This window comes from Glycine max, chromosome 17, assembly GCF_000004515.6.
Source record: "Glycine max cultivar Williams 82 chromosome 17, Glycine_max_v4.0, whole genome shotgun sequence".
NCBI lineage: Eukaryota > Viridiplantae > Streptophyta > Magnoliopsida > Fabales > Fabaceae > Glycine > Glycine max.
In genome coordinates, this window is record NC_038253.2 from 6,744,807 (window position 1) to 6,756,358 (window position 11,552).

The 11,552-nt window shown below is 30.3% G+C and overlaps 1 protein-coding gene across 1 annotated transcript; it reads right to left on the bottom strand.

Moving 5' to 3' along the window:
* Nucleotides 1-442: 442 nt before the first annotated feature.
* LOC100820129 (uncharacterized) lies at nt 443-4,426 on the bottom strand. The gene is made up of 7 exons (XM_006600566.4): nt 3,644-4,426; nt 3,450-3,536; nt 3,041-3,256; nt 2,393-2,557; nt 2,173-2,226; nt 1,937-2,083; nt 443-1,115 (listed from the first exon to the last, which is right to left on the bottom strand). The coding sequence occupies exons 1-7, from the start codon at nt 4,052-4,054 to the stop codon at nt 738-740; spliced, it is 1,458 nt and encodes a 485-aa protein (XP_006600629.1). The 5' UTR covers nt 4,055-4,426; the 3' UTR covers nt 443-737.
* Nucleotides 4,427-11,552: the final 7,126 nt, after the last annotated feature.

Genomic DNA, 11,552 nt, shown 5'->3' on the forward strand with positions numbered 1-11,552 from the left:
GGAAAACGATTGTTCACCATTAGTTGGTCTTGGGTTTCGCTGTATTCAAAATTAATTGCGGCCACTACATACACATTAAATTATTCTCTTTTTATTTACCAAGAAGATATAGAAGGTTCATTATTAGGTTGTAATTTGCTTAATAATACTATAGCAGAGAAGATATAGAAGGTTCAACGCATTTAGTCTTCGAAATTTGTTTGTTACTTGCTTCTTTGTAGTTCCCCCCACATGCAAAACCATATATAACGGATGGATTAGCACTTAATTAGCAGTAAAATATATAACTTACACTGGATTTTGTTTAGGAAGCATGGAAAATTGTGGTTCCATCTAGGCAAGACAAGATGCATTACAGGATCATTGACTAAATAAAGTCAACTACACCATCCGCAAGTTTCAAGTTTCTTAATTTGAATTGAAACGGGGAAAGAAATAGGAATTGAAGAAACACAAAACCCCTCGATTTAATGCTATAAATTGACAACATATTTTTCGTAGATTTACATCATCTCTATTATCAGAACAAACTGTCTCTAACCTGTTAGCCAAAACCAAAATTATCAAATATAGCCAAACCATGCGAAGCTTTTGATGAAAGCAAAATCCCCAAAAGAAAATTTTTAAAAAAAGGGAGAAAATAAAAAAAATGTATATATATATATATATATATTTATAACAGAGAAGCCTGTATAATTAATAGGAGTCAATATTATATATATATATATATATATAATTCATGGGCATCTCACATTCCTTCCAGGACCTCCATAATAAAAGTAAGTTCCCCAAACACTGTTTGATCCCATCCTTATGTCATAGCAATTGGAATGGTCAGCCAACTGGTGAATATTTGATAGAGGAAGCAAGTTATTGTCCCAATCAACAACTTGTAAGTTTCTAAAATATGCTGCTTTTCTAAACCCTTCTCCTGAAAAATGGCCACTACCCATTTGAGTGCCAGTGTGGTAGCCCCTTGAACGAGAATTCACAATTTCCCCTCCAAATTGCACCATGCTTGCATGGTTTCTCAAGTGACTAAACAAGTATGCTGGCCAGTACCCAACTAGAAGCCCCGACCCAAACTCCAGCCACCAATGTCCATGCTTTGGGTCCTATACACATAGAATTTCGTTATGGTATGGTATCTAAGAATAATTAAAGCAAAAGGAAATACCACATGTTAATTTTTTTTTATTTGTAGAAATCAAAGACAGAGAATTTACACATCTATTCAACCAACATGTTAGTATGTTACAGCTTGAGTCCAACTGTCTAAGCTACATTAATGTGTTTGCATAAATGCAAACACCAAAGTTTTTTCCCCTTCTGGGCTAATTAATTAATGCATGTCTTAGTACTATGATAAAGTGGTTGATTAGTGATTACCATTATCAATGATATTATTGGAGGAGAATGAAACTGAGAAAAATAAGCGGCAAGACAATTTTTTTTCCTTCTTATCTTATCTAGGCTCGAGATGCCAGTTAGAGCAAAACCAAAATAAAAAAAGAAAAGCGTGAACCGTGAAATATTGCTTTAATAAAGGAAGGAAAGGAAAAAGGCTCAGCTAGAGTCGACCCCATGAAGGACACTCGTACTAGGAAAGCAAGGGAATCTTCCATTTGAATATCAATAACATGCAGAAAAATTCAAAAAAAAAAAAAAGTAAACGAATTATTGCTTCACTTAGATACGATTTTCTTAATTCTTAATTGGATTATGCATGTTTAACCTTACTTTGTCAATGTAAACAAGTTGTGAAAAATAGCAAATAAAGGTTTGGAAAGCATAAAAGCTCAAATTAACAACAAATCACCTTCCAAGCCATTGAGCCTTTTGTGTTAAAGGACTCTATTTTCTCCTTAATTGGTGTTTTCTTTTTGGTTGACTTTAGGTGTTGAATTGCTTTGGGAAAAAAAAGAAAAAGACTCACCTTCCAAACCATTAATCCAATATCAAATTGTCTGCCATTGTAGATGGATCTTGGTGAGATTGCAGCCCCTATTGCTATCCTGTTGTTGGTTTGGACAAATCCTGAACATAGTAAGTTGTAGCATCCTGTTGCTTGATATGCATCCGTCTATCAAACAGCATATATTGTTAAGATGTGAAAGAAAAGAGGGTACAAGGAAACCAAAGGAAGAAGAAAGAGACAGATGCACTACTTACTGTCCAATAAGTGAAGAACCTAGGATAGTTGTCTCCATATAGCTCAGGACTTACCTGAAGGAAAGTATGCTTGTTATTTAGCTAGAAATTGATGGACTAAAAACTAAAGCAAATCACAAAGAGAAATTTAATCCTAGTACTTTCTTCAACACCTTCACAACATTTAGTACTAAAAAAAATGGATGAATGTGATTTTGTGGCCAAGTGTATATGAACATGCCTGCCATCCAGCTTCTATGGTATTCAGATCATTACCAAACGATCCAGCAATAACCCATATCTGTGACAAACTGAATTCGTATGGATCGGTTACGCTAGGCGTCCACACGTTTATGCTTGCTTTTGCTCCATAGTATTGATCTCCATTTACAGAAACAACTGCATGCTGCAACATGATGTGTGCCAAAAATCAAAATTAACAGTAAACATACACATATGCATGCATGGGAATGATTTTTTCCTACAGTGTTCTTAGGCCTTTTATTTATTCAAATATTTATTTCGATTTTTTTAGCTCCTGCTGGAAAATTTTGTAGGGGATACAAAGGGAGTAATGATTTCGATGTTACTTTTTGGTGCACATAGGAGGCAAACTTTTCTAAGTAGTGTCCCTTCAATATCTTATGTTTTTGCAATTCATGTTGAAAATTTTTGATGGATTAGGAAAAAGCAGGGTTATTCTTTTCTTTCTGACAAGGAAAAGAATGGAAATGAATACACAGAATGCTGAAAAAAAGATAAGAGCAGAGATTTTCCTTTCCAATGAATGCATTGTGAGGAATGGAAACAATAGTAGGGTAAAGATTGAATTGGAAAATGAAAGTTCAATTTGTTCTACATTCAACAAATTACATTTGTAAGCACTGACCTCATGACCAGTGCCTGTGGAGTCCCTCCGTACATTTCTTGGTTTTCTTCCAAATCTTCTAACGGAGCTTGCTCGTAGAAAATCTTGTTCAGTTGTTCTTCTGATTGGAACAGTTCCTTCTGGGCATGCTTCACCAGAATCAGTCCAAAGCTGAAAGCTCTCTATGACTGTTTCTCCATTGGTGTGAGTGTGACCCTTTGGCCTTTCTGGTGGATCCTGTAAACCTTAAGCCTCTTACTTTCTCAGTCTCTCAAATAAAATTCAATCCTCAAAATAAAACCTTTACACTAAAAGATGGGTAGTGGCTACATTGGAATTCCACTATTCAGAGGAATGTGGTAATATCTGAAATGCAAAGCAAAGCCATTTATTTTCCTTGGCAACGAGATGGATGAAATTAATTAATTACCAATGGTCTTTGCCCTTTGAGTTGAGGATGGTCAAAAGCAGGTTGCTGATGAGACAAAACACAATCAATCAAATCCCCATCTGGACTCTGCAAGAAAAAGGAACAGAAAAACATAGATCAGTGAATCAGGGAGAAGGAAAATGCAGTGGTGTGTCATTGTCACAGGTTGTAAAAGCAAAGCAAAGGAAAAATGCCTTAATTGTTTTAACAGCAGGCTTGTTGCTCTTGTTGAGATGAGCTCTGATTCTCCTCAACTTTTGCAACACTGCAGAAGGTCTCAATGTGTTGTTATTAGCATGGAAGTGAGAGAGTGCTGCTGGCAAAGTTGAAGAAGAATTGGAGGCAATGGTGGGGTGAGAGAATGCTGTGCCAATTGAAGTAACAAGTAGCAGCAAAGCAACAAAAGCATGTAGCATAGTATTTTGGGAAGTGGAAGAAAGAGCCAATTTCAGGGAATATTGATTTTGTTGCTGTGAGCTTGTTTCTTCTGTGGCATCATGATTTGCTTGTATGCATTGGTGTTGTCTTGTTGTGTGATGAGCTGCAAAAAATAGCTCTTTCTGATGTTGTTTTGTCCAGGAAACTGAATATCCCTTCATGTCCATACAAAACAGAAGAAGAACAACAACAACCCCCCCTCGTTTTGTTGGCTGCCTTGACGTTTTCAAATTATAAACAAAACAACTTCTACTGGTCCTAACCAGAGAGAGAGAGAGAGAGAGAGAGAGAGAGAGAGAGAGAATAATAGTGATTTAAATTTTATGCTCCCACCACACTACACCACACCATCAAAACTAGCACCAGCACACAAAATAGACCCAGGCCACGGATAGGTGGGGTTGCATTTTCCAAGTTTATCTTTTACCTCTCTAACAACAAAGGACTCTGTAGACAGACACTGGGATAATTAAACACGGGAAAAAGAAAAAAAAAACTTAACCAAGAGTTATGTTATGTGATGCATGTTGCATTATGGATTCTTCTTGTTTTATTCCTCTCTGTTGGATTTTGTACTAAATAAATAGTGTAGCATTTTAGTTAGGCACGCAATTAATTCGAATAGGAATATAAACTGAAGCAATTACGTTGGAATATATATCTACTACAAACTGCAGTAACTTTTGTTTGAATGTAATAAAAAAAACACTGAAGTTGTCGTTTAGTGTTTTTGTTCTTATTGAGTTGAACTGAAAACTCTTCCGCTTAACTACTTAATGGCAGAAAATGTAATTATTAAAACTGTAAATAAACTGACAGTTTCGTACCCTGACTTGATTACGTTAATTTAAGAAATAAACTACTTTAGAGTAATAATAAACAAATTCCCCTACGTAAGTAATTAAGTAACCCAATTCACAATTTTACTTTGATAAATGTCTTTAGGATGTTGGTTATAAAATTAAAAGTGATATATTTTTAACTAAAACATTACTAATGTACTCTATTATATATGGTTTAATTTTTAATATGTATTAACGTAATTTTAAATAAAAATCATTTACTAATTTTGTTAACCAATATGCATAAGATCCTTCTTAGTAAAGACTCTTTTCAACTTTTTAATAATTAAAAAGTGAACACCTTAAAATCTGTGACAACTCTATAAAAATAAGAGTCCCATCAATTATCATTTTCCACATTTTTTTAAAAAATGTTTTGAGTATTGATGTTAAGCCACTTAAAATTGTTTAACTAGTGTGTCAAACCGGTTCACCTTCCCCATGTCTTGTGTACATTTGAATTCAACTTTTTATATGTATATACAGATTATATGTATTTTTTATTGAAAATAATTTTATTTAAATCAAATAGAACTATCATGATTGAAATTTTTTTATGAGTATTTAAGTTAGAATTCAAACTTTAAATTATTAATTGAACTGGAATAATTTCACGTTGATTTTTTTTTTTTGACAGAAATTTCAATGTTAGTTGATGTACGCCATTTTGGTGTTGATTTGAATTCAAGTTTCATCCTGATTTGTCTTCCTATGGTTGTATTATACCAGTACTAGTAAATTTTTTCATTTTTGTGCTGGCATCCTATTTCTGTTCCAACTTCCAACCCCACTGCATATTATTTCGCTCTCCCCTGGGGATATCTGCTTTTACTTTCCTCTGCTCATATTATTAATTGCATTTGATACGGTCCAAGAGAAATTGACTTTAAGATTATGGAGCTACCTCCAGTGAAAGAGGCACCAGACACCAAAGCAACTTTAATGGGCCATGCCTAATAATTATATTTATATCCATTGGCAACAGGCTATCATGAATGGTGTGGAGGAGCAAGGAAACAACAATCACAACTTATTATTAGTCCTAACTCCTTTTTGACTGATTGTATGTGGATAATTAGGTTGATTATGAAAATGTTACTGTCTTTGTTCTAACCCACCAAAAGGTGCATGTTTAGGCTAATCCCCATTTGCTACATCTAATACTATTTCTCAAGCACATTTGTAGTTAAAATCCTAAAATCAAACTATTCAATTTTGTAAATATACATTAGAGATTTATATACTTAGAGTAAGATGAATGAGCTAATAAGTAATCAAGCCTTTAACATTATTATCACAGCGCATAGCAAAAACTAAAACCGAAACGCATTTGTTCGAGTTTCAAATCCATTTATCCATTTTAGCGTAATGTTATTTTCACTAAAAGTTCATATAAAACTCTTTACAATAAAGAAAGGGAAAAAAAAGAGAAAATATAAAATAAAATAAATAGCGTTATCTTCTTCTCTTTTTTTTTTATAGTGAAAATAACGTTATCTTCTTTCACTTTCCAATGACCAAGTTTTTGTGTTGTTAGGTTCATCCCTTGAAATTTAAACTTATATATGTACCAAACTCCAGTGTCGTAACTTCTGTAAATTGTAACGACGAGCAAAAGAAGAAAATGAGTCAATAACTTAATAGTAGAAAATATTGTCCTTAGTTGATAGAACTAACTATTCTTACACCCTCCCGAGTTTAATAAAATTTTATTTGATATCTTTCTTTCTCTTTTTTAATTCTAATAGTTTTTTCTAATTTAGATAATAATACAAGGGTGCTTCTGGTTACCCGTTAACTATGTACAATTATGGCTTGTTTTCACGTCAAATACTCGAGAAAAAAAATGTATAATCTAGTTACTATATAGCTTGAGCATAACGTGCGTCTAATATTCAGGACTTGTCTTTCCTTCTCATTAACACTGATATTCTCTATATTACAAGAGGATACAGTAATGTGGGAGAAAAAATTATTCAATGTAATGAGACGTTTGCATTGATAGGAGAAATATTTTTTTTAAAACCTGCGAATCATGATTCATAGTATCATGAGTATGAGTATTGAAAATGATTAAAATTCATTTGATTATATAATTAGTTTTAAACATGATCCAAAACTGAGAAATTGTTTTTGTCCTAGTGATACTGGCTTAGTCTCAAAAATCTAAATTTGAATCTTATGGATGTAAATAAAATGAGTGAAAAAGGGACTCGAATAGAACTTATCATTTTTTTGATAGAGATTAGTTATCTAATAAATTAGCTTTTCATCTTAATTTTTTTTAGCTTTTGTTTTATTATTTTTTATTATGACCTTTATGCTTTTAATTAGTTCATCTATTAATTTTACCAAACCCAGTCATAAGCTATCGAGATATGTTGTTTTTCAAACACTTGTGTTTTGGTCATACAAACTGGCAAGCTAACTAAAATAGCTTGTTGAATACTACTCTAAATCAAATCAAATTAATATTTATTTTTAATTAATTATCTAATTGAAGGAGATTATTATTTTAGTGATTATTATAATAACTTAAATTTCTTCAATTATGTATAATAGAATATTTGAACATTTTCAATATTTATTAATTAATTTTAAAAAATAAATTAAAGGTTTCATATGTCTATATATGTTTGATATTTGACTCCTATAAAATAGGAAATGCACTTTACAAGATAATATGAAATAATAATAATTCCTTTGAAAATTAATGGTTGATATTATAATTAATTTTAAACTTTGTTTATATATTATTATTATTTTGATTATTACAATTATTAGCCATTAATTTTTTAATCAACAATTCTAAGTGCATTTTATCCTCTACAGTGCACCTCTCACTTTAGAGTACTAGTACATCCATTAATCTTTGATTTATATTTATTATTAGTAAAATAATACTTTTCTTGAATATTTTTAAAATTTATATTCATTCATAAATTTAGAAATACTTACAAAGTAAGGCACACTTTCTATTTAAAAGCAATGTTAAATTTAAACTTAAACAAGCCTGCTTTTTTACTTTTATAATTACAAAAAACCACAACCATCAAAAGGGTTCAAGGAGAATAAGAATCGTTTACATGACATGCCTTCCATAGAGGGCAGCATGTTACTACCGGTTAAAGTTTTGATCAGATAATATAATTACCATATATGTATGTAGCATATGATTAATTATGCAAACGGAATAGAAAGATGTATTCCTATATATCTAGCATAGCAACCTAGCTAGTAAAAATTCTCTTGGGCGGAGAGTTATGTTATGGCCACTAAGCAAAGAATTTGTGACTGTGTTGTTGTGTTACGAAGCACAAAAGTATGGGCCCATGCACTCTGGTAATCTTTTTAGGGTTGTGATAAGGCAATGGTGATGCTTCCCACTATTCTTTTTATTTTCTCTCTTCTTTTAACAAATCCCCACTCTCTCACCAAACTTGTGGAGATAAATACTCGAGAAGCGCTAGCTGCACTAGTCAGCATGAATATTGGTCCATAGTGAGTCGCGGATATAGAAACATACAACCTACAATCGAAGGAGATTTAATATATATATATATATAAACTTTTTTTTAGTCATGGCCTTTCGAAAAGTGAGTCTCAATATATATTAAACAGATTCCCGCAAAGAACTTTACAAATTTCAATTACATGCATTCCTAGAAGTTCATACTTCATAGTTCTTGTCGTAAAAGTGTGATTTTCTGGCATAAGCAAATATATATAGAATCGGTTCGCTGGATTTTGCTAAAGGCTGCCACGCTGAGCGTGCTTTTAAAAGGAATCAGCATCTGATGACCAATTTAAAATACACGATAGAGAAAGTTCAGAAGTAGTGGAGCTGATATTCGTGATAACGGGCACTGAAATTCATCTTCACGGAGGAATAACTATTGAACCAAACAAAGAATTAAGCGCATAATTTTCTTGTATTTTGCTAGATATATTGATAATATAAACTATGTCTGAATATTGATTTACTATTATTTTGGACCTTGCTTAATCTTAACTCAATAAACTTAGATGCAGCCAACTTAAGGCTAAAATTAAGTTCTTATCAACTTGGGGATAATTCAAAAGGTTTCATTATCGTGTTAGATAGAGGTGACAAAATGAATTTCGCCACAATTTAAGTTGTGAGTTATATCTAATCAAGTTAAGATCATTCTGATGCACTTTAAACTTCTAGAATGATCTTATCAAATGAGACATATAATAAAAGACAACAAAACTCCATGTTTTAGGCATAACTTTTACTCTAGTTGCCTATATTTCTAAAATTTATTGATTTTAGCATCAAAGTTCCACAAATAACCTCCCTTCTCTTTTGAATAGGATTCAATCTAGATCCTGCTTGAAGACTTATACATACATATAGTAACTTTAATTTGTTATTGTTAAACTAACACAAGATATTGTTAGGTCGATTGTATCCATATAAGTGGAGATTTGATCTATTGGTGTTTTTTTATTAGATAAATATATTCTACTATAATTAGATTGAAATTTTTATTATATAAATTATGTTTATAAATTTAAATTAATTCAATTATAATACTTTATTAGTATATATCAAATTAATTTTATATAAAATTTTGAAATATATAAAAATATAAATCATTGCATTATAATTTTATTATTATTTATTTTTTATAATATTTAGGACAAACTAAAGTTATATATATATATATATATATATATATATAAAATTTAATAATTAGATTGACAAAAACAAATTTTCTATAATTTATTAAATTGCACAAAGACAATTTAGTTTTAAAATTGTTTATATGTATGTGACTAGTCAGTGAATAGTGATTTTTTATTATTAATTATAATATTTATCTATGATATTTTTATTTCAATTTTTTCTAGTTTTTAAAAATGGACCTTATAAAATTCCTATTTTTCTTTATTATTTTGGTTTAATACTCTAACATACATAACTTTGTTTTAGTCTCTATGGTATTTTGGTTTATTTCGAAATAATTCTGACGAAATAATTATCGGTAGAAACTAAAGGTAAAACATTCATATATTCAAAGGATTAAAATGAAAAAAAAATATATATTACATAGACTAAAATAAAAATAACATGACAAGAAATTACAAGAATTCAATAAAAAAAAAAGTATAAGACTAAATAAAATGAGAAGAGAAATATATTATCAAGGGAATTCGTCCTGATTGCCAAGTGGAGGTGCACGGCGGCCATAGGAACATAAGCTTAAAGTGAGTACCTAAAATATATTCAAAGCATGCGGCAAGTTATAGGAAGGAAATGAGTATGGCCTCTTAAAAGCAAGTGTGGCTGTATAAGATAATCCTTATACAGATAACCCACTAAGCTCATAGTGGGTTGAAGATGATCATTTTTATGGGTCTCAATGTGGAAGCCATGTGATTGTCTTTGCATATAATCTTTTACTGTTTCCCTTGTGAAGACAAAATCAAAAGATCAAACTTTTTACAAACTTTTTTTTCTGAATGACACCAGACTTATTAATATGAACTTTTGAAGCTAAGTATAATTATTAATATAACTTGAGACACGTATATGCTAAAATAAATAAATGCTTAAAGGGGTAGTCACGGTATATTTTCTCCGTAAAAAATCAATTTTTTTGTTATTAAGTTATAAGTAAATTTTAATTACTTTTATTTTATTTAACGAGATTATGTTGAAAATACATTTCCTTTAATAGGAAAATTGTGTTTAATATCAAGATTAAGGATAATTTTAAAAACAATTATTTTTTTAATTAAAACAATACAATTTAATGAAATAAACTAACTTCTTAAAAATTTACTTATAAAAAATAACAGTGGGAGTATTAAATTTATTCGTTTGTTTTTTTTTTAGTTCAGTGTGTTGTGGAAAAGGCAATATCTGGGGGAAACACACCAACCCAACTTGTAAATGTTCACACAAACGAGTCAAAACTATTCAAGTGCCAATAGCACTAGAGAGAGCCTTTTGTCAACACATTTGACAAATTAGATTATAGAGTCACAAGTAATGATTCCTCGGGGGAAAATGCAAAGGATATATGAGGACTAACAAAATATTGCTTTCAGATTAATTATATGAAAACAAGAAGGGGAGTTTCAATCACTGTCAATTAACCGACGTATTATGAAATCCAGACACAAATTTTATGGATAACTACATGTAGGCCCTATATTGGACATGTGTGTCGCAGAATTGTAAAAGTGATATAATTTTTAGGGTAAATTAATTTTTTATCTTCAAATTTATCATTTAGATTTAATTTAATTTTTATTTTTTGGATTTAATTTAATTTTTTAATTTTTAAAATTGATTCAATTTGATCTTACGATGTAAATTAAATAAATAATGTCAAAAAAAACATGTATATTTGTGGTAGTTAAAAATTATTCAATTTTATCTTTTGTGATTTTAAATTGTTACTATTTCATAATACCTTTAATCCATTCTAGAGTGAATGACTAAACTGAATCTATTTAAAAAATTAGAAAATAAAATTGCACTCTAAAAAAATAGAGGATCAAAATGAATCTAAAAAATAAATTAGAGGACTATAAAATTAATTTAACCTAATTTTTAAATGTTTTTTATCAGCAATAATTTTTAAATATGTAATGAATTATTTTCTAATATTATATTAAAATATAAAATAGTAGGCAAGTACGACGTGAAGTTTATATAATAAAACATAACTATTTCCACTAATGTGGTATTTCTATGTCTGCATAAAATAATAGTACTATATTTTTCAACTACTCAATAGATTTGCGATTTTTTGCTGAAATGTCCATTATTATGTTTGGTTATAAT